The sequence below is a fragment of the Triturus cristatus genome, chromosome 7, assembly GCF_964204655.1.
Source record: "Triturus cristatus chromosome 7, aTriCri1.1, whole genome shotgun sequence".
In the NCBI taxonomy this organism is placed as follows: Eukaryota; Metazoa; Chordata; class Amphibia; order Caudata; family Salamandridae; genus Triturus; species Triturus cristatus.
In genome coordinates this window covers 613,767,162-613,791,403 of record NC_140590.1, presented here as the reverse complement: position 1 = coordinate 613,791,403, position 24,242 = coordinate 613,767,162, and the positions used below count along the sequence as shown (strand labels likewise).

Below are 24,242 nucleotides of genomic sequence, written 5' to 3'. Positions count from 1 at the left end.
TTGATCCTTTGGGACTCCTCATTAGCATTTTTCTTGTGCAGAAAAAGAACAAGATATATCGTTTGGTTCTCAATCTAAGAACTTTCAATGACTTTGTAGTGTATCATCGTTTCAAAATGGAAACCATTTAACATCTCAGAGACATTCTCATTCAAGACGATTGGTTGGTCAGACTGGATCTTCAAGATGCTTATCTGTCGGTGTCTGTTCATCCTTTTCACAGGAAACTTCTCCAGTTTCAATGGGAAAATTATTTCTATTGTTACAAAGTTCTTCCCTTTGGTCTGTCTTCAGCCCCATGGTGTTTCACCAAGATTCTCAAACCGGAAGTAGCTTTTGTCAGGGCTCACGGTATTCGTCTTACCATATATCTCGACGATTTTCCAATCATGGCACAGGGCAAGTATGTTCTTCTTACTCAGTTATATCTTTGTCAAAACCTCCTGTTTCGTTTCAACCTTAATCCCGACTCATCAGTTGGAATTTCTTTGTTTCCTGATAAGACACTTCCCGCTCTGTTCTTCAACTTCCTCCACACAAAATGTCTCTCCTAAAGAAAGAAATCTGTCACTCTCTAATTCTTCCTTACTTCTCCCTCAGGTCTTTAGCACATTTGGTAGGCCTTCTAGCCTCTTCAATTCAGGCTATCTTTCTGGGCCCTCTCCACAATCAAGCTCTTGCACGTGCAAGAAGTACAACGAAGGTTTTTTTTCCATAAAAATAGGACGGCGAGGAGCAGGAAGGAGAGCGGCCAGGCAGAGGAGGAGGCAGCCACGCAGGTAAGTGCCTTCTTTTTTAATTTTGAATTAATTTGCGAGGCTGGAGGGAGTGTCGCGTAGCTGAGCGTAGTTCCACTGAGTTTTTTTCAAACTCCGTGGAACTACGCGTAGAGGCACTGCGCCAGCTCCGCCCACCTTTAGTCTTCTCCTTTATTTTCAGTATCGGTTAGGAGCACATGGCGGACCCTAAACTGTGTTTATGTTTTTTTAATCTGGTTAAATGATGAATTCGAAGACTTAAAGCGCACTGATGTAATCACACTTTTTATTGTTTTTAAATTAATGTAAATTTGTATTTATATATAATTGTACACTATGGATTTGTATCAGATATCATGTGCTTTTATGGTCTATTTTTAATGGACCGAATAATGAATTTGAATTTATTATGCAAGTGTCAGTAAATGTACAGCCTGAGGTTCGTTTGTTATCCTACAAAACTGTAAATCCCATAACAGAACCTGCAGAAGGAAATGCTGCTACTGTTAGGCTAGGAAGGAATTTATTTGCCGAGGATACACATATTCTCTCACGAGTCCCGTTTAATGAAGCAGCGCGTGCTTCTCTGACAGCCCACTCCCTCCCTCTCGCGTGCTCTGCCCTTAAGTTTCGGTTTCCATTCTCTCCCGATCTCGTTGACAGACAGTCACTCCCTGCTAAGATGGCCGAGGTGTCGGGCTCGCTGTTGGACCTCTCCGAGGAGTTTACCTGCTCAATCTGCCTGGGCACTTTCGAGAGCCCGGTCACCACTCCCTGCGGCCACAATTTCTGCCGTGTCTGCCTGGAGGTGATCTGGGCCACGGAGGCGCAGGAGGGCTGGAAATGTCCTCAGTGCCGTACTGGCTACGCAACTAAACCGGAGCTCCGCAAGAATACCGTGCTGGATACCGTGGTGCAGCAGTACCTGCTGGACGTGAACCGGAGCGAGCAGGAGCAGCAGGCGCAGGAGGAGCCGGAGGAAGAGGAGTCCTGTCCGCCCGGGGCCGTGCCCTGTGACTTCTGCCTCAAGGTGGCCGCCGTCCGGACGTGTCTAACCTGCATCGCCTCCTTCTGCCAGGAGCACCTGCAGCCTCACCTGGGGAGCCAGGCGTTCGCTCACCACCAGCTGCACAGCCCTCTGGGGAGCCCGGAGCTGGGCCTCCGGACCTGCAAAGAGCACAAGAAACTCCTCGAATACTTCTGCGAGGAGCACGGACAGTGCCTCTGCTGCTACTGCGTGGTCGACCACAAGGCCTGCAAAACGTACACCGTGCCAGAGGCCAAGCTCAAGAAAGAGGTGAGTACCGAGCCCCACACGACAGGAGGGGGCACCCGAGTAAGCCGAACACCGGGAGACCTTGTATTGTAGAACTTGCAGGGCTCGAGTCGGGGTACCACGCAGGTGGACGGCGTCCCCCCACTTATTTTACCAGGTTTTTCCGGGTGGACGCCGTCCCCCCTGCCCAAAAGCTGGACAGCATTGTGTACCAAAGATATGCACCGGTTGTGACGTCACTTCCGGTGACAGCGTCCCCCCACTTCTTTTCATGAGATTCCTGTTGTGACGTCACTTCCGGTGACAGCGTCCCCCCACTTTTTTTTTTAGGACTTGTGCCCTGAGAACTTGTATAGCGTTTACCTCCCTCGTGTGGGGCGCGGAAGCACTTCGAGATTGCAAGTTATGCAGGATGTGTTGTTGTCTAGGTGTTGTTTATGGTGTGCCTTAACAGCACAGCTGCCCCCAGACAGTTATACCAGAATCACCAGGGGAAGGGCTCTCTCTGGCTGTGCCCGCATGTTGGGTGGCTGCAGTTTGTTTTGATTGGGCAAGAGTTGTGTGCTTTTACAAACAAGCACTGGCATAGCCAATAGGTCTCGCCTTTGGGGCGTTATAAGTGTTTAGACAGAGCTATTGGCGTTGTTAACGTTTTTAATATGTTTTTTAGAGCATTGTGAATGTTGAAAATGTATGTTATAATAAACAAAAGGTAGCTCCAATTGACAGAATTTGGGTCACTACACATTTTGAAATAAGGAAATTGGCCCAGGTGTTTAAAAGTAACGCCTAACTTTCCACAGAGAAGTGGTAATGGGTTGAGTCACCTCACTTTCGAGTCACCTTACTTTCGAGACAAACACTTTGTCACATTGCTAAAGCATTTTTTCGTATTAAGTGAAACAAATTATTTTCTTATTATGTAACCCGTATGTAAACCCCAGTTGCGTGTCGCTTGCCGGAACAGTGACTAACCCCCGGGTCACAACGATAAGGTGGATATTGTCGTTCACCATTAGTGGGCCTAAGACTATTCCATTTCAATTAAATCCACAAGTTAACTTGTGAAGCATTTTATTACTTCTGGATGGCAATTTGCATACATAGTAAACATCTGCGTGCATGCTTATTTGAGCCATTCTTTGATCTGTTTGAAATAGCGAAGCACACATCTGTTTCACCTGTATTAGGCCGCGCCCTTATTTACATGGGTCATGAACCTTGGGGCTTTCTAAGAAACACTTCCTAAGTTAAAGCCGGCTACCTTTGACATCCCACTTAAAGCGCTGCCAGGGACCACGTTTTTTCTCCGGTTTTTGTGGCTCTTGGCTCGGAACGTGTGGCAGCTTAACATGGAAGCAGAGTCTCGGCCGTGAAGGATTTCCCTGTACACCCATACCGAGGGTCAAAATAAATCGCGCACCTGGGTCTGGCATCTCCAGAACGTGAGCGCACATTCGCGGCGTTCAGCGGGCGCGGCTCCAGATCTGGAGGAAGGTCCAGTCTCTCCAGCGCCTGTCCAATCAGACGCGAGACCTAAAAACACACGCCATCCAGGCACGGAAACATGCAAACAGGTCAATGCTTTCTGCTCTGTGATCTTTTCGCTAGGACAGTAGCCGGGCAATGCCGGCATCCGGTGCTACACGCGAACGGAATAAAACAGATTGCTTCTAGCAGAGAGCACCCCCCCTGGAGCTGACCAGTTAAACGGGGCTAAACATTACATGTCCACTCTTGCATCCTGCTGTTTCCTAAAGACAATTTATGTAATTCCCAAATAAATCTTATTTATATCTAAACGCGCGTGCATTTGTGCTGCCTACTGTGAAGGTGCGCGAGACAAGTAGAAAATAGCTTCTGTGCAATTGGGTCAGACCAGAGGCGCAACTACAGCCAAATTTCGGTAGGGGGGCGGGGAGGGGGTGCTAAGAAAAAATTTCGGGGGGGGGGGGGCTGAATCTTTAAGCAATAGGCAGAGTGGAGCTGATTTCGGGGGTGGGGGCTGAATCTTTAAGCACTAGGCAGAGTGGAGCTGCAGGGGCTCTTAGAAGGGGTGAAACAACAGCAAGGCCTCATTAACATGCAAATGTTTTTTTAAAGACCTGTGAAGTGCTCAGGTGCGGCTGTGTGTGCCCGGGAAGCTGTCTCATCCCGGGAGCCACACACGACGGGCGGGGGGGGCTGAAACCCTTTGAGTCCAATGGGTGTTGCGCGCCTGGGTCAGACGCAAGCTCTAATCTGGGAACCCTCGACTGCAGCTCTCGCTCGCTGCTGCTGTTTGAATTCCTCGCCCATCCCCCACTTCCCAGTGGTGCCTGAAGTCACATGGCGGTTGCAGGGACGCCTCGCCGTTGATTTAGGCTTCCCTTCTGCAGAGGTCTGTCTAGTCTGATATTAATTTTGCGGCATCTGTTCGCTCAGCAGCAGCTTCCAGCGCGCACGAAAGTTAAAGCGCCGCGCACTCTGGACTTTCGGACACGTTTACGTGCTTCTAGGCAAACCCAAGTGGGTTTGAGTGAAGCGGGGCCAGCAACGCCATGGTGGGGCACTAGTCCATGTACAGCGTTTTCCTTACGGGAGCGAGCAGCGGCGGGCGCGATAATTGCAAACAGATGGTGCCGCTGCTCGCTCCTGCAAGGTAAACGCCGTACATGCACAAGGACTCATTGGAAACAGTGCAGTACATGCACGAGTTTCCCAAAAAGTCCGGAGTGATTCCAAGAGGTCACTCCAATGCAGCTCTTGCGCGCTGCGTAGGTGAGACCTAAAAAGCGCTTGCCCTCCACGCAGCTGTTATCATTTTAACTTTCAAGGGCATACATTGTAAATTTGTAATGCTATTAATGTGTCTCAGATAGCTAGATAATATGTGTGTTTCTCCTTGGCCAGCAGCACAAATGGGACGAGTACAGTTATTAATCTACATGGATTTTTAGATCTAGCTTGAGCAGTGCAACTGTCTCTTTACCTTATGTGATCAGCAAAAGAGAGTTTTCAGAGTCCTACTGAGAGAGGGGCAAACGCTGTACTCACATGTTGGTCACTTTGAGTACAGGATTTGATTGGACCGAATCTGTGTGCTTTCACCAAAAAGACTGCATGTATTGCACTTTTTGGATTGTGGTGAAGTTTAAACTCTATGCAGCAGAACCTAGTGTGTTATGGTGGCAAGTCACCGATCATGGCTATAGACCTTATCTATTTATTATGAAATGTTGTGATAATGGCTCTAGGCCGGACATATTCATTTTGAAAAACGTATGTTAATATCAATAGGCATTTAGTTGTGAATTGAGATTACTCTGTTTTAAAGTCAATGACACTGGAATTATGTGATTGTGTGGCCACAGCAATTTTTGCATGGTTATAGATTTGCCACATAATCCATCATCTGCCGCATAATCTGTGGATTGTAACAAAAAAAAATGTTTCTAGCTCAAGCGGTTCAAAAGTTACAAAAACTGCAGCTGCAAGTGTTGCCGCTCAGTGGAAGGCCCTTTGCAAAGATGGACTGGTCACCCTTCTGTTGCTTATTGCTATAATTTGGTGTTAAACCGGTTTTAATGAGGTGCAACCAATGCTCAGGCAGTGTTACCAAGTTTAAAAGCAAGCATTGGCATAGCCAATAGGTCTCGCCTTGGGGAACTTCTAAGTGTTTTAGCCATGCAACGGTTGATGTTGTTGCACCAAGGATATTGTGCTGCTGACTAACTAACTAAATACTTATAAGGTCCCAAAAGCGAGACCTATTGGCTATGCCAATGCTTGTTTTATTATCCTCTCCCTCACGCTGCCACACCAAGTTTTAGTGGCAGAAGCCACCACTGCTTGTACTACCCATTTTCTGCTATTGAAGACCAAATGAAGTCCAACCAACTTTTAGACATGGGGTCACACAAAGTCAGTTGAAATGTATGTTTCTGGTGCCCCAAAAATCCTTAAGTTGACACCGAAAAAAGAGAGACAGAATCAGAAGTAGAGTGAAAGGTAGGAAAAGAGAAGAGAGGGTGAAATATAGGTATAGACAGAGATGAGCTAGAGAGAGAAAGTTAATTTTCTAAAAGGGGGGGGGTGGGGTGTCCTTGGATGGTGTGGCCCCTGGGCAATTACCCACTTTTCCCAAGCCTTTAAACGTCTCTGTGCTGCATGTAAAATGCATGTGTATTGCGTTTGCAATGTATCTGTATAGTGCTCACGCTGCGATTCCGATCACAGTATATGTGTCTCACTTATAACATGTCTCTACTGTGTTCACAATACACCTGTGTTGTGCTTATTTTACATCTCGACTACATCCACAATCAGCCTGTGTTGTACATAAAACACGTTTCCGCTTCGTTCATGACACATCTGCAGATTGTTTTTCCTACATCTCAATTGTGTTTCACATACATCTATATTGTGCTTCCATTACTCCTCAACTGAGTCCATGCTACATCTGTGCTACGTATGAAACAAGTCTCTGCGGTTATCGTGATACATCTGTATTGTATTTATCTTACATCTGGATTGGGTTGACAAGACGACTGCGCTACGTGCAAAACCGGTCTTTACTGAGTTCATGATACATGAATTGTGCGTAGGTTGCTTCTTTGTTGCGTTCACAGTACGTCTGTTCTGCGTATATCACATGACTGCTGAGTTCATGATACATCTTTATTTTGTTTGTTTTATATATATATATTGCGTTCACGAGACAACTGTGTTACTTACAAAACAACTCTCTACTATGTTCATGAAACGTCGTGCGTACGTAGCTTCTTTGCTGTGTTCACGAGGTGTCTGTGTTGCATTCACGAAAGAATCGGTTTGACAGACTGATGGCAAAATAACACCGTATTACAGCCCACAATTGGAGGGAATGTGTTTTTCTTGCTTCCCGAAGATGCCTGCCCTGCGTTGACGACTAGAACGCGCTGTGCCAGGGTCATCAAGGGTTTGAAATACGTGTTTATGCCCCGGTTTCCGTTTTAGAACCCCTACTGCTCCCGCCGAAGCCGCATGATGACATCGATGACACATTGCTGCATTCTGTACCGAAATTTCACACATATTGTTTTTGATTGCTTTATGACAAGCCAATAGTTAAAAAAAATTAACGCCTCGCGGCCATGAAAGAGAAAGTGAGCCACACGGGTAACATGGAAGGGGGGGGGGCCGTGAGTGCTAAAGCAACACAGGGAAGGCTGGTATATGGTGAGCACTTTCGCGGCCGCTTTGATGTTCTCAGTGGCCGCGCGGCTCACTGAGAACATCAAAGCGGCCGCGAAATGATCAGCAGGCTGACAAATGGTGCGCGCGCCCGCGCACATGCACTGTAGTTGGCGGCCTGAAAAGCACTAGTTTGCACTTCCAAATCCCGCTTTCTAAAGCTCTCGCCAAAGCAGCGCTAAAGCGCTGGCTCAGGCGAGACCTAATGATGATATAATTATTTAATACTCTTATAAAACGTGCCACATAATTTGTTATTCTTGCTGCTTATTTTACTCAACCTTGCTACATAATTTGGTCATCTCCTGCCGCATAATTACAGTGACCCTGATTAAAGCCTATAGATAGGAATTTTGTTGCATAGAATCTTGCAGATTACAGCAGTAGGCAAGAGTTTTGTTGTTGGCCAGCCCACTCTGCAAACACAGGGGGTTTCACTGTGATGGTTCTTGTTAGTCACAGTTGAGAGGGGTTGTAATATTATTTTGAAAGCTGCATGTTCTACATTTTTGTAATTTTATAAATGCATGCATTGTGGTTGCCAGTTTACCCAACACCAGCCTATTCAAGTGTACATAAAGTAAAGTCCATGTTAAAAGGTAATGACTTCATCAGTTCTTTAGAAAAAGCATGCCAGATTTAATAGGTTTCATCTGTTTATTATGAAACCTTATGGGAAAGCCAGTAAGTCTAACCTATTCTTTTATTTTGGGGATAACTTAACAAAAAAGGCCCTGTGCACTCTATCCACTTGGCCAGTTGCCCCTCCAGCTCACAACTTGTGTATATATACAGTGAAATGGAATGCGGAGTAACAATATAAATGGCAGTAAATGCTACATGTTTAATACAATCATGTTTGTCTTGGCCCTTTCTGCAGGGTCATCCCCAAACGTTTTGTCTGGTCTTCCAGGACCGCACCGTCTATAGGAGTGCAAGGGTCTTCACCCCTGCGTGTCAGCTGCCGCATATAAAATATATATATTTTTGCAGAATTAAGGTGCATTTAATTATGACCTGGCCCGGCAGTGACTAATATCACCACGGTGGTGTCCAATGACGCAATTGGGATTATATTGATATCCATAACTGTGGTCATTGCTGGGGACTATATAGCTGAATTGTAAACTCGTTGCCGTTTTGTTTCCTTTATTATACACTATGTAATTTCCTAAATGTTTGTGTAACATGTTGAGCATTAATTGGTTAAGTATTGTATTCTTGTATGGTTTTTTTGTATATACAAAAATCTTCACTCCTTAATATTAATTTAAATAATGTTTGGAAAACTGTGGACACTCTTATTTTTTTTCTTTATTTTCATTTATGATTTGTTGCAATCTATACACAAATTATTTTGGATTAATTGACTGTCCTTTTAAATATCTCAAGGTTAATTCCCTGGAACCACTGTTCATATAACTTTTAGAAAGGTGGCATTTACCTGGCTTAGCCACCTAATACTTGCAGAATGTCTTTGGGTCACATGAGTGGGTATAGTTGACAACTGGGCTTTGTGTATTCCTCCTAGACAGCCACACACAATGGAGAGCTTAGGTGTGCCTGGATGTTCCATCACAGACTGGGTGGGAGTGCGGAGCTGGTCACAGCCCTACTTACCCTTGAATAGGCTGTGTCCTCCCTCCACACAAAAGGGCTGCATATCCCCTGTAGTTTGTCTGGAACACTACAAATAGAAACCTCTAGAAGCTTCTCCCACTTCAAAGGAGGTACCTGGTTTAAATATTAGACCTCAGACACCAACTCCTCAGTACACTTCTGAACCTGTGGAAACTCTACCAGCAAGGAGGACAAATGTGCTGCTGAAAGAACTCCCACTCTACTAGCCTGCTGCCTTGCTGGACCACTGCCTTGCTGGATTGCTGCCCTGCTGCTCTCCTGCCTGAGACAGAGGGATTGGACCTGGCCCTGAATTCAGGGCTTCCAGAGTGACTCCAAGGGCTAGGCTACTAGCCCGCTGTTCAGAGCCACATGGACATGACAGGCTCCTAGCCACCTGAATCAGCATCCAGATAAAGCTGTATTAAGCCCCTCTGCCAAAAGTGGTGCCCCTCAGGTCCTGGACCCTTGATGTATCCTCAGTGGAGCTGAATTGAAGTTTTTGCACTCTTCGTGACTACGAACGGGCCCGGTGGCACCAAAACCTTATCGCTCACACTGCCTGCCAACGCAAAGTTTCATCAACCCGACTCTTCGCACTACAGCATTAACCGCTCGTGGGGAGCACCACCACGAGGTCTAGTCTGACTGTTCGCGATGACAACAGGATCTTCGTGCTACAATGACGACTGTGTGCGATGCCAGGCCTGGTCTTTGTGCTACTTCGAAGACCGTCCACGACACTTCCCTTCTCTTGGAGCTCCCTCTATCATGAACAAGATTCTTTCCACAAGACTGAGAAGAAAAGTTTTCAGTGGGAGCAACCTGGTCCCTGTATCTGACCAGTGCTCCATTACGGTAGGCCTGAACTTGTGACATTTTCCCTGACTTGCATGACCAGATAGCCGCGAGTGACACTTTGGGCTTTTTGGTGCAATTTTCACTTAAACCTTTAAAATTGCATATCTCCAGTTCTAATGATTGGATATTTGTTACCTTTGTCTTAATTTCTTTATTACATTTTGCTTTATTTGTCTAAATTGTTGTGGGATTTTTTTTGTATTATATTTTCACTTTATTACTATTTGACGAACCACATTAATACTTCACGCTTTGCCTCTAAGTTAAACATACCTACTATGCGCGAGCTATCAGAGGGTTGAGCACAAGTTAATTGGGGTTTGCATGTTCCTCACTCTGACAAGGATTATGGTTTGTGCTTGAGTAGGGTTTCACACCCCTCAACCAGTAACCCAGTTTCTTACAAATCATTAATAACATTTTATTAATCACTTATTCAAAAAGTATGTTGTGTCGCCCTCATGTTTGATGATAGTATACAAACTTTTAACATCTAATAGTAGGAGTCCTCCCAAGGAATCCCTGACCATTTTCTGAACTGATCTTTAGTATCTTTAATACATGAAACTAAATTGCTAATTGTTGGAAGGCGTTCCCCGGGGAGGCTGCGGAATGCGTTCCCGACCACCCGGAGGCCCACCTTACCAAGAGCTAGGCCGAGCAAGAGCAGGGAGGCCCTTCCTGGAAGGGTCTCGTACCTAGGACCGCACACGCTGCGCTTACTCTCTTCTTTGGATAGAGGGACACCACACAGTAATTTGTTGCAAGATAATATGCTTTTATCGGTGGTTGTCAGGGACCTTTATGATCCGGCAGGCAGGTGCAGAATTAATGCCACAAGCGGCAGCGATCTCGTGATGAGGGGAAAAGGGGTAGCGGGACAGTCTTTGAATCAGTGTCTCTGCGAGGTATCCGGCGCACAGCTCTCAATCCTCTAGCTGAGGGGATGTTGCTTCTCTCTGCAATCTCTGCCGATTCTCGTGGAGGGAGCGGGGCGCGAGTCACTCAGCAGGCACCGGAGGGTCGTAGTTCAGGGAGCCGCGACGGCGTCAGCAGGGCTCAGATGGTTCAGAATTCGGTGAGCCGCGACGGCGTCAGCAGGGCTCAGATGGTTCAGAGTTCGGGGAGCCGCGACAGCGTCAGCAGGGCTCAGATGGTTCAGAGTTCGGGGAGCCGCGACAGCGTCAGCAGGGCTCAGATGGTTCAGAGTTCGGGGAGCCGCGACAGCGTCCGCAGGGCTCAGGTGGTTCAGGGTTCGGGTAGCGTTCTTCTGTTTGGGGAGCGATCGAGCCGCGACCAAGTCAGCAGGCTCTCGTCAGTCCAGGTCTTCTCTGCTCCCGTCCCGTCAGCACCCCTTGTTATACTCCCCCTCCTCTTTGAAGTCTGGAGTCCTCGCGGAGAGGGGTCTGGTGCCTGGGGGGCGGTGTGGCGGGGTTTCCTGTCGCTCGGCCCTTTGATCTGTTCAGGTGGGTCCGGGAGGGGCTCCAGACACCCAGCAGGCGAGGCGCCCGCTTACCGGGGGCCTGGTGGGTGATCGAAACCTCCCTCGGGGGAGAGACCAGAGGTGTGACAGGATCGGCGCCTCTCGGTCTGGTTTGGGGGGGGTTTCGTTCGCTCTCGGCCGGGTATGCGTGTTGGGGATCTGGTCGGCCCTCGGGAGGTTGGCACATGGGAGCCGGAAGGCCGTGTCCACGAGGTTCGGCGTGGTTGTAGGGTAACTTGCTGGTCGCGAGGGCCCACGCCACGAGGCCGGTCTCACACGTGGAGAAGTGTGGCTCAGGGGTTAGAGCTGAGATCGGTCCTGGACCAGGGTTCAATTCCCCGCCTCGGCGGGTCTTGGGCTAAAAATTCCACGGACTCGATAATTCTCGCCCCGGTGCCTCCTCGACTCACGGGTTCACACTCTGCGACTCTGGGCAATAGCTTGCTTTATCTCCACAACGGCCCCTCGCGGCGGGATGCCTGACTTTCACCTTGTGGATACCCTGCTATCTCACAGGGGAATACCAGGACGGGTTCCCTAAGCAAGCGCCGGGAAACCCACAGCGGGTAGCTGTGCGCTATATAAGCTCAAACACATTCAAACACATTCACATTCACGTGCCCCCCCCCAGCTGAAAGGCGGGGAGAACTACCCATCCACTTGGGGGTTCTCCTCGCTGAAGCGGAAGAATCGGGACAGGCCGGCCGCGTTGGCGTGGTCCGTCCCGGGACGATGTTCCACAGTAAAATCCATCCCTTGGAGGGAGATGGGCCAGCGTAGCAGCTTGGGGTTTTCCCCTCGCATCTGCATCAACCACCGCAGGGGTCGATGATCTGTTTGTACTCGGAAGTGTGTTCCGAACAGGTAGGGCTGTAGCTTTTTGAGGGCCCAGACTACTGCGAAGGTCTCTCTTTTAATTGTGCTCCACCGCTGTTCCCGGGGCAGCAACCTTCGGCTGATGAAGGCTATGGGCCGATCTATGCCTTTGTCGTCGAACTGGGAGAGGACTGCCCCGATGCCGTGTTCCGAGGCGTCCGTCTGGACCACAAACTCCTGGGCGTAGTCGGGTGCTTTGAGCACTGGAGCAGCGCACATGGCGGCCTTTAGGGTGTCGAACGCCTTCTGGCAGGAGGGAGTCCAGTGTACTTTCTTGGGGTGTTTTTTGGAGGTTAGTTCTGTGAGGGGGCCTGCGATGCTGCCATAGTTCTTAATAAACCTTCGGTAGTAGCCGGTGAGGCCCAGGAAGGCCCGGACTTCCGTTTGGGTTGCGGGGGGTTCCCAGGACAAGATGGCGTCTATCTTCGGCTGGAGGGGGGCGACCTGCCCACTTCCCACCTGGTGCCCCAGATAGGTTACGGAGCCGTGCCCAATTTGACATTTGCTGGCTTTGATGGTGAGGCCGGCCCGGCGCAGAGCCAGCAAGACTTGATGGAGGTGCTGGAGGTGCTCGGTCCATTGGGAGCTGAAGACCGCTATGTCGTCGAGGTATGCTGCGCTGAACCCCTCTAGTCCGGACAGGACCCTGTTCACCAGCCGCTGGAAGGTGGCCGGGGCATTCTTCATTCCAAACGGCATCACCCTAAAGCGGTAGTGCCCATCCGGGGTGGAGAAGGCGGAGCGCTCCTTGGCTCCCTCGGTGAGGGCAATCTGCCAGTATCCACTAGTCAGGTCGAAGGTGCTGAGGTAGCGAGCGGCCCCAAGGCGGTCAATGAGCTCGTCGGCACGGGGGATAGGGTGAGCGTCCGCTCGGGTGACCGCATTGAGTCCTCGGTAGTCCACGCAAAACCTCAGCTCGGGGGCAACACCCGGGGTAGTCGCTTTCGGAACCAGGACTACCGGGCTGGCCCAGGGGCTGTCGGAGGGTTCAATCACCCCGAGGTCTAGCATCTTCGCCACCTCGGTCTGGATGCAGGTTCAGATCCGATCAGGGACCCGGTAGGTCCGATGTCTCACTGGTGGGCTGTCGCCGGTGTTCACGTCGTGGACACACCAGTTGGTGACCCCAGGGGTCAGGGAGAAGAGGTCCGCGAACTGCCCTAGTAGCTGGCAGCAGTCGTCGGACTGTTGGGCTGTGAGGGCGGTTGACAGTCTCACTCCCTTCACGGACCAGTCGGTCTCTTTCGCCCCCAGGGGGTCTGGAAGGGGCTCGGTGTCTTCTTCGGCCCCATCGTCGGTGGCCAGGAGTAAACTCAATTCGGTCCATACAAAGTGAGGTTTGAGGCGGTTCACGTGGAGAACCCGGAGGGGGTTCCGCGGGGACTGCACATCGACGAGATAGGTGACCTGGCTCTTCCGCTCGACCACCTTGAAGGGCCCAGTCCATTTATCTTGGAGAGCGCAGGGTCTCACCGGGGCCATGACCCAGACTTGTTGGCCCGGCTGAAACTCGACCAGCGTAGCATTCTGGTCATACCAGCGCTTCATTTCTTCCTGGCTAGCCTCGAGGATCGCTTCTGCGAGTTCTCTGAATTTCCGGGTCTGGTTGCGGAGCGCCAAGATGTATCGGAACACATCCGGAGGGGTCCCCCGGGGGGTTGTTTCCCACCCCTCCTTGACCAGGCTCAGGGGTCCTCGGACGGGGTGTCCATATAGTAGTTCGAATGGGCTGAATCCCAGGGATTTTTGGGGAACCTCCCGGTAGGCGAACAGGAGGCAGGGGAGGAGGACGTCCCATCTTCGGCATAGGGGTTCCTCGAGGCCCATGATCATTCCTTTCAGTGTTTTGTTAAAGCGCTCGACTAGGCCGTTTCCTTGGGGGTGGTACGGGGTGGTGAATTTGTACGATACTCCGCACTGCTGCCAGAGGGACTTCATATATCGGGAGATAAAGTTCGTACCCCGGTCACTCACGACTTCGCGGGGGAACCCCATGCGGGAGAAGATCCCCATCAAGGCCCGGCCTACCACGGGGGCCGTCACAGTGCGGAGAGGGATGGCTTCGGGGTAACGGGTGGCATGATCCACCAGGACGAGGATGAACCGGTGGCCCTGGGCGGTCTTGGGGTCCAGCGGTCCCACAATGTAGATTCCTACCCGCTCAAAAGGAGTACTGACGACGGGGAAGGGCTATAGCGGAGCCTTGCGCTTGCCCCCACTCTTTCCGCTGGCCTGGCACGTGGGGCAGGACTTGCAGTGGGCCTCCACATTTGCTCGCATCTTGGGCCAATAGAAGTGGGTGACGAGTCGTTGGTAGGTCTTATCTTGGCCTAAGTGTCCGGCCAGGGGTACATCATGGGCCAGGCCCAGGAGGAGACTTCGGAAGCGTAGGGGTACCACTAGTACCCGGGCCGATCCCAACTCGGCCGACTTCTGTTCGCTGTACAGGAGGCCGTTCTCCCAGTATATCCAGTGGGTGCCAGTCCGGTCGCCTGCTGCTTGGGCCTCGGCCTGTTGTCGGGGTCCAATGAGGGACGGGCAGGTGGATTGTTCTTGGCAGAACTCTTCACGGGAGGGGCCCCCTTCGCAGGGCCACTGGGCCAGTTCTGGCAAGTCCCCGAGTTTGGTCAGGGTTTCGGGGTCGGAAGGCACTGACCCCTCGTCGGGAGCGGTCGGTTCGTCCAGAAGGGGGTCGTTGGCCGCTGGTGGTGTATTCTGGATCTCGGGGATGGTGGCGGTGTTTAGCGGCATGGCCTCTCCCCCCTCGGAGGAAGGCGCCTTGAGAGTCAGAGCGCGTGGTGGCGCATACCCACTCGGGTAGGCCCATCATCTCGAGGTGGGCTCTTCGTTCCACTTGTCCCCACGGGGAGTTCTCAAGGTCGTTGCCCAGGAGGCAGTCCACGGGCTGGGAGGTTCAGACCGCCACCTTTAACTTGCCGGTGACTCCCCCCCCCTCCCCCCCCCCCCCCCCATTCGAAGGGGACTAGGGCCATCCGGCAGAGGCTCTCGGAATTGTCTGATGATATGACGGGGCAAGAGGCGCCCGGCAGGATCTGATCTTCGGAGATCAGGCGAAAATGAACCGCCGTGACACTCGCCCCCGTGTCCCAGAGGCCCTCGATGCGGTGACCGTTGACCGTTACCTGCTGTCGGTACTTCTTCGTGTTGGCGGGCAGGGATGTTCCGGGGACCATCTCCCGGTCCCCTAGGGAGACCAAGGCCATGGCGTCTGGTTCCCATTCTTCGGAGTCTTCCATCTCTTCCCCCAGGGCTACGGAGGCCATCTGTCGAGCCGGCGGGGTTGTTGTGGCGGTCCGCTGGTACAGGGGACATTGAGGGTCGCTGGCATAGTGTCCGGTCTGTTGGCAGCGGAAACAGGTGATCCTCACTCGGGGCCCCGGCCTCCCTGGTGGCCCGGTGCTGGCCGGAGGTGGAGCTGGAAAGGGCGGAGATTGTCCTCTGGGAGGGCTGAGCGGGGATCCCCCCGGGAGCTCCCTTTGTCGGCCTTGATTCCCTCCGCCCCTCTGGCGGGGGGGTCCCTGACTGTGGCGACCGTAGTCTCCCACGGGGCCCCGGGAGGCCCGGGTGTTCACCCACCGGTCAGCCTCGACGGCCAGTTTTCGAGGGTCTGTGAGTTTGCTGTCCAGGAGGTGCTGGCGCAGCTCTACGAAGCAATTAGCGGACAAGTGTTCCCATGCGATTAGGTTGAACAGCTCCTCAAAGGTGGAGACCTTGCTGCCCTTGATCCATCCGTCCAAGGCCCGGCTGTAAAAGTTCACGTACTCCACCCAGGTGGTACCGGGTATCTTTTTGCAGTCTCTAAACCGTTGCCGGTACATTTCAGGGGTGAGCCCATATCTGGCTACCAGGGCCTCTTTCATGTGACTGTAGGAGTTCATCACCATGGAGGGCAGGTCCAGCAGGGTATCTCTCCCCTCGCTCAAGAACCGGCCCCACAGCCCAGCCCCCCAGTCTTTCTGCGGGACTCGGTGGGAGGTCATGGCGACTTCGTAGGCCTTGAACCATTGCTGAATATCGTCGTTCTTATAGTATTCTTTCACCACATCTTTGGGGATGTGGACCTTTGGTTCCACGGTGGAGGAGATGGGTTGGGTTTCCGAGGGTCGGGCCTCCGCCTTCTTAGCCTTGAACTCGATTTCTTTTAGGCTACGTTCGTGCTCTAGTTGGAGTTTTTTCTCTCCGTGTTCTCTGTCGTTTCTTTTCCTCTAGTTCTCCTTGTAGGCGTAACTGTTACACCGCCAGTTTTATTTCAGCCAGTTTTAACTCCCCTTCGATTTTTAATTTTTCTAGTTCGTGGTTGCGACCTCTTTCTCGGTCCGCTAGATCCTCTGGGGATAGGCCCCCCTCGGGGGCGCCGTTCCTCCCTGGGGTGCTTCGTGGTTCGTTGGGAGGCTCTCCTTCTGTTTGCGTCCGGGGAGTTTCCGCCTCGACCCAGGTTTTTAATGCCCCCTGGAAGTCCTCTTTCGTGCCTAGTCCGGTGGTAGCGATTCCAAAGTCTTTGCAAAATTGTTTCAGTTCTCGGTGCGTATAAGATTCTAACTGGTCCTTTTGGAATGCCGTGCTCGGGTTGGTGCCTGCGGCACCTAGGGAAGTTTCTCCTTCCATTTCTTCTTGGTAGTGCGTAAGCCGTCTACTGCACGATCTCTAGGTGTTGGCTCGGATCCCGTCGCCTGCCACCAAATGTTGGAAGGCGTTCCCCGGGGAGGCTGCGGAATGCGTTCCCGACCACCCGGAGGCCCACCTTACCCAGAGCTAGGCCGAGCAAGAGCAGGGAGGCCCTTCCTGGAAGGGTCTCGTACCTAGGACCGCACACGCTGCGCTTACTCTCTTCTTTGGATAGAGGGACACCACACAGTAATTTGTTGCAAGATAATATGCTTTTATCGGTGGTTGTCAGGGAACTTTATGATCCGGCAGGCAGGTGCAGAATTAATGCCACAAGCGGCAGCAATCTCGTGATGAGGGGAAAAGGGGTAGCGGGACAGTCTTTGAATCAGTGTCTCTGCGAGGTATCCGGCGCACAGCTCTCAATCCTCGAGCTGAGGGGATGTTGCTTCTCTCGGCAATCTCTGCCGATTCTCTTGGAGGGAGCGGGCCGCGAGTCACTCAGCAGGCACCGGAGGGTCGTAGTTCAGGGAGCCGCGACGGCGTCAGCAGGGCTCAGATGGTTCAGAATTCGGTGAGCCGCGACGGCGTCAGCAGGGTTCAGATGGTTCAGAGTTCGGGGAGCCGCGACAGCGTCAGCAGGGCTCAGATGGTTCAGAGTTCGGGGAGCCGCGACAGCGTCAGCAGGGCTCAGATGGTTCAGAGTTCGGGGAGCCGCAACAGCGTCCGCAGGGCTCAGATGGTTCAGAGTTCGGGGAGCCGCAACAGCGTCCGCAGGGCTCAGGTGGTTCAGGGTTCGGGTAGCGTTCTTCTGTTCGGGGAGCGATCGAGCCGCGACCAAGTCAGCAGGCTCTCGTCAGTCCAGGTCTTCTCTGCTCACGTCCCGTCAGCACCCCTTGTTATACTCCCCCTCCTCTTTGAAGTCTGGAGTCCTCGCGGAGAGGGGTCTGGTGCCTGGGGGGCGGTGTGACGGGGTTTTCTGTCGCTCGGCCCTTTGATCTGTTCAGGTGGGTCCGGGAGGGGCTCCAGACACCCAGCAGGCGAGGCGCCCGCTTACCGGGGACCTGGTGGGCGATCGAAACCTCCCTCGGGGAGAGACCAGAGGTGTGACAGGATCGGCGCCTCTCGTTCTGGTTTGGGGGGGGGTTTCGTTCGCTCTCGGCCGGGCATGCGTGTTGGGGATCTGGTCTGCCCTCGGGAGGTTGGCCCACGGGAGCCGGAAGGCCGTGTCCACGAGGTTCGGCGTGGTTGTAGGGTAACTTGCTGGTCGGGAGGGCCCACGCCACGAGGCCGGTCTCGCACTAATCAAAGGTGCCAAAAAGATATCAATATGTTCAGAAATTCTTTCTGTACATGAACCAATTCCTGATATTATAGGTCCACACAGTGGCGTAGAACCATCTTTATGGATCTTGGGCAGCAAATATATAATTGATGTCACTGGGCTTTTTACATCCAGATACTTAAACTCCTATTGATCTAGGGAACCATCATTGAACCATTTCTCAAGGAAACTATAACCTTTCCGTAGAATATTCGTATATATGTTTCGTTTACATTTCACATAATCATTTGGCACAGTAAGTTGTTAAATAGCTTTCCGATTTATAGTTTTCAAAATCCAGAAGCACCACCTTCCCCCTTCACTCAGCCAGGCAAACGATGATTGTCTTTTTTTTTTTTTTATTTATTTTTTTTTTTTATTGAAAGTCTTGTGTCAAAAATACAATGATACAACCATAAATTGGCACACAAAAAAAAAAGAATATACATTGGCAAGCAGAAGGAAAAACAATACAGAATTACATGAATAAAATAATTTACACAGTACGGAAATCAACCATTACACAAAATAGAGATTCCAAATTCTATCAAACTTCGTAATCCCGCCTATTCGCTGTGCATATCGCATTTCAGACTTTCTAACATTCCTAATTTTTTGCAACCAGGCAGTAAAGAGAGGGACATGAATTGACTTCCAGTTCTGCAGGATTAATGACCTTGCAACTGCCATTGCAATAAATAATAATTTAACCCACTGTTCTGTCAAACCAAGATCGGAATCGTAGCCATACAATATTAAATTAACATTATAAGTAATCCGAATCCCACAATACTTTTGCATATATTCGAATATCTCATTCCAAAACGGGATTATTTTAACACAGTTAGCTATAGTGTGGGACCAGTTTGCGGGAGTATATTGCTGGCATCTAAAACAAGTGGCCGTAGTATTGGGAAACATTTTAGCAATGGCAGCAGGGGTACGGTACAGGAGCCATTTACTGAAAAACAGCATTCTTCTCCAATTAGATCCTCGAAGAACACTGAAATTCAGCTTATTTATCATTTTCCAAGTATTAATAGTGAGTACATGATTCTCCTGTTCTTGCCATTTTTTCATTGCTTTTTGACTAAGATCATCCGCAGTATATTCTGCAAGAACACGTTTCCATACCCCTGGCTTCCTCGTCCTACAAATCGTGAACAAATCGTCACATAGTTGATTAGAGGAACCAATGCTGACTGGCTCAACTTGTACCAACGTTTTAAAAATAAAAGCATATGAACCAAGTAACATAAAGTTCCCAGGAATTAGAAGCTGCATCTCTCCAGGTAACAACCATGTCCCTTCCCTCAAAAAATCTGACAAAGAGTGAAATCCCAAAAGTGCCCATTGTAATACAGTATCAACTCCAATTTTTATTCCTAAATAAAAAAGAGCATTCCTTAAGGGAGTTCTAAGATTAAATTGCGGGAGAGAATATCTTTTAAGAAAGACATCCTGACGCTTAAAAAACCAGAGCATCGTCTTATAACGAGTAAGTTTCGGTAATTTAGGAATATGTAACGGAGAAGGAATCTGAACCTCATGACAAATTCTATTAATAAAGAAATTAATAAACACAGTTGGGGTCTGCATTCCGGATTTAAACCGCTCTAAATATTGGGCAAAAAATGCGCTATAGTAATCTTTAATATTGGGTACCGCTAAACCTCCCAAATCTGTATCGGCATAAAGGATCCGCATTGCGATCCTGGGACTTTTTTTTGCCCATATGAACCCTGTGAATAGTGATTGTACTTTTGAAAAGAAGCTACTGGGCAAAAAGCAAGGAATGGCAGAAAATAAAAAGTTAAATAGCGGCAGAATAGACATTTTTATAAGTGCCACTCGCCCTAGTGAGGAAATATGAATTTTTATGGTCAATTGTGTCCCCTATCTTAGACCCCAACGACTCCATGTACATGCTACAAGTACATGTATGTTCCCTCCAGTTCCAGCTATGAAGACGCAAATACATGTGCGTCCAACGCCAACATGTCCTCTTTCAGATCCACCATGAATGGGTCGAATATTCCATTTCTAAATATGATTGGCCACCGACTTTATATGATTCACTTTTCACGTTTTGCAGTTCAGACAAGTAGGCCCTGAATTCTGCCATCAAGCCTTTTCCTGCTTCTGCCTCTGAAATGCTCCAGCCTGGACCTGCATCCGTGTCCATGAACTTTGTCTTACTCCCTGTGCGGCTAACGGTGCCTGACGCGGCCTGTTGCCTGCCAAAAACTGTATTCAGCCTTCAAGTTATCTGCTCCGCTCCTCATCCAATGCATTCCTGTCTAGTAGTTTAGGTAAACATCCTTCCAGCTACCGAGCAAAGGGCCCTGCCTCGCTGTCTCTATACAAGTAATTCATAGCCCCTGTTACCATGAAAGATTCCTGCCCCCTCGCATCTCATGTAGACACATAGACGCTTGTACATGCACTAACAGTCAGTATAGAATAGATTCCGTCCGAGAGACCTTTCCTTTTGGATAAAACAGTTCCTTAAACAAAGATATTAGATACGATTTGGGATTAGGTTGACCTGACCCCCAGACTTCTGTCTCCACATGTAGAGCTAAATGTCAATTCCCCTTCACCCTCTAGTTGCACGTCAATCATGCGGCTGCACGCGCATCTCTGCCAAATATTTCTGCTGACACTGCAGGATTCTCTTATGGATCCACCCACTTGTGACATCATTTTAAATGACGTTTCTAGTATACGCCTGTATTTACGCCTATTTCCATTACGTATGTGTATTCTTATCTGTATTATCAGCTGTTACGCCTCCTGCATCTGTCTTAATGCAATGCTTTTCATATATATATTGTTACTTGTCAATAATGTATTGCCTATCCCTTCCTGAACCTTCGTGGTGATGGAATAAGATTGCCTGGTTCGAACTATGATTCCTTTGTAAGGAATAAAGCCCTTTTCAGAACCTCTAATACCACGGATTCTGCCTCTTATTTTGACTGAGTTATTCTTACTAGACTTTTCCGCATAAAAAATAGTACAAGTAATTTAAATATTTACCACATAAATTGGCGCCCGAACAGGGACACTTTCTCATCTCACGCGCCGGAGGTGCGTTGCAGGCCCGGTCCCCTGCCACAGCTGAACGGACAAAAACGCGTACCCGCAGGATTTCCTGTATCTCCCTACGGCCAAGCGGGGGTGACTGAGGCTGCGATCAACACCCAGACGAGGCGGTGAGAAGTGCGAAGTATCCCGACCAGAGCCTAGCTGAGAGAGCAAGATCCGAGGTATACAGAGGCCCACCAGGTTCCGAAGTTCCGAGTCCAGTCGAGTCCAGTCCGGTCCAGTTCAGTTCCGAGGCCTTCCGTTCCGTGCTACCCGGTGAGTACCATTGCTGGGGAGGCATTTAGACGTGCACATTAATTTGTGCCGGTCCTGACGGGTTTGGGTACACAGATCCGGTCTGCACTGTTTTAGCAGTGTATCTGTACTGTTTAGCAGTATATCCAGTATGTTCATGTATATAATTCAGTATTATTTAGTATTAGTATTATGTCAGTAGTTAGTTTTCTCCTAATTATCATTGTTCGTTAAATGTTAAATGTCAAAATGTTTTAATGTATTCAAAAATTGTGGTATGAATGAGTGTTCATCATTGTGTTTTTCGTATTAATTGTGTTCAAGTCCAGTTTGAGTAAGAATCAAGTAGCAAGGTTTAAAGATGCCGTTCTTTTCAAAATTAAGACAGATCAAAACTAGAAAAGGAGTACTCGAAGAAGCTGTTCCCATTCCACCTAGGGATACTCCAGGGTATTTTATGTACCATAAGCATGGCCTAGATGCCGTATTATATCTTGATTTATGGGTGGACTACACCAAGGATCTAGCAGAAAGTCAGAGGTGGCCCGCAGCTGGGACATGGGATGCAGATTGCATCATGAGAGTAGAAGAAGAATTATGGAAAAAGAAAGCCAGACAGTCACAGAAAGATGCCATTGAACTATGGCGTAAAGAATCGCATAGGCGCACAGAGAAAGCACTCAGACTGGAAGAGAAAAGTAGGGAGAACTCAAATAAAGCCCGAGGAAAAAATATTAATTGAGGAAGGTACCCGAGTAAAAACAGAACAAGTAGACAGGCAACGAAACACTCTTATGAATGGTATGTATCCTCTCTTGGCCGAAGGTTTACCTAAGGCCACCCCGGAAATACCGAAAGATTTGCCACCCCCATTACTCCCGATTAAAGCACATCCCAAGACCGCAAAAGATATTTTCCTTTCCTCCTATTTAGACGATGTAGCTCCAGAATATGTCAATGTTCCACCACACACGCCACCTGTCGATGGTGCTCAACACCGAGATCATCCGCCCCCAACTCCGCAACCACAAACTCCTCCGCACATTCCAATAGGTCCATCTGTTTCCACCGCTTTTCCCGCATCCACAGTTTCTACCTTACATCCCACAAATCCTTTTATGCCTAGCACCTCAGAAGGTGCGACAGGAGGTGCGGCAGCAATTTTCGCCACGCCACCATTACGAAGCAAATCGTCTCTTAGAGATTTAGCAAACCAACGTACACCACAAATCGCAACGTCCGACATGTTTAAGGAACATCTTGTAGATTGTAGATATGATCCAGTGCCCGGTAAAAATGACAGAATGCTGCTATCATCACTACGTATACGACGAGCTTCAACGTATTTAACGACATTACCAGGAATGATTAAACATTTAGACAATATATATCGCTTTGTCCAAACAAGGCAAGGCCCTGAAAGTATTGACGAAGCCATGGAATACCAGAAAGTGGATGTACAGAGACTACTGTTACGCTTCTTCATAAACTGCTTGATCAGAGACAGAGATAGGTCCGAGGTAGATCAGGATGAAATGCAAGTACTTACCAGATGGGGTCAGAATATATCAGAGGGAAAACATGATAAACAGACATGTATAGTAGCTATGTGCCGAAAGATCCGCAAAGAAGTAGAACGAACACATAAAGCCAGATCGGAGGCAGACAAAACTGAATCAGAGGGAGAGGAGGAGGAAGAATCAGAAATGCCCACAGGACAATTAGAAACGATAGCTTATGTAGGTAGGCGAAGACCTTGTAACAATACCAGATACTTTAATGACCCGATACGTCCGATACGTCCAGAATGTAACAGACATTTTCAAGCCCCTATGCTAAATGCGAAGTCCCCTGAACACTTATTCCAGGCTGCTGATAAATTACTCCGAGACCGAAGGGGGTATCATATGCTCGACTCTATGGATGAACAAGAATTAGCCAGGTCAGCAGTACAATGGGCTGACAGTTCTGAAAAATACAGTGATGATGCGTTAGCACACACGTGTTTGAATCTTACCCCAGACGAACAGCGTTTAGCTGGTATATACATGACACAACACCTCGTTATATTGTATAGAAGCCAACGTTCCGATCCTGGTCCCCTACCTGATATATTGATAGAATTACTCACTAATAAATGGAGAGGTTCAGGTACTGATTTAATTAAAGAAATTCTAGAATATCGACACCAGTACATTGTCTTCGTATGCCCAGAACATGTTTCAGTTCCCCCCAAGTTGGAAAGAAAAACGTATCACATAGACAGACAGAATCCCTTACGCGAAGTACACCCAATCAGAGGTGAAGACAATACTTTTAAACGCGTGTTTGTGTACACGCCCATAACTAAAATTGAATTACTAGAAATGAAGAAAGTAGTACCTAGCCATGACAAAGACCCAGCAGGTTTCCACCGTGAGATAAAAGACCTGTTACTCATGGGAGAGTATACTTATCCTGACATTATGAAAATATTGAAAGTTTTATTGCCTGCCGGTATCTACGAGAAACTCAAAGAAAAGGAATGGGAGGTGGGAGACCAAAAGATAGAGTGGACAGCATTAGAAAACGAAGAGAAAGCCCGAGCTGCAGGTTCAGGGCTTGGGGAAAAGACTACAGCATTGCCAGGATTATTAGCGCAGGTACTACCACGTTTATTAACTACGAAAAAGGAAGACTGGGGTGCAATTTCAGCCTGTAAACAAAAACAAGATGAAGATACTAGTGACTTCTATTCCCGATTTGAAAAATGTTTTGGTATTAATAGTGGCATAAAAGCAAGTAGTGAGTCGTATCCACATCTGTTTGTGACAAAATTAGTTGAGAATTCCCTGCCCCAAGTTAAAAGTAGAGTATTAA

General features: G+C 49.2%; 1 protein-coding gene across 1 annotated transcript in view; it reads left to right on the top strand.

Annotated features, from left to right (window-relative positions):
* Positions 1 to 1,398: 1,398 nt before the first annotated feature.
* The window catches only part of TRIM25 (tripartite motif containing 25), a 453,236-nt gene continuing 430,392 nt past the window's right edge, over positions 1,399 to 24,242 (top strand). Inside the window, exon 1 of the mRNA XM_085617183.1 lies at positions 1,399 to 2,055. Within this exon, the coding sequence (XP_085473309.1) occupies positions 1,441 to 2,055 (615 nt within the window). The 5' untranslated portion in view covers positions 1,399 to 1,440. The remainder of the gene's footprint in view (positions 2,056 to 24,242) is intronic.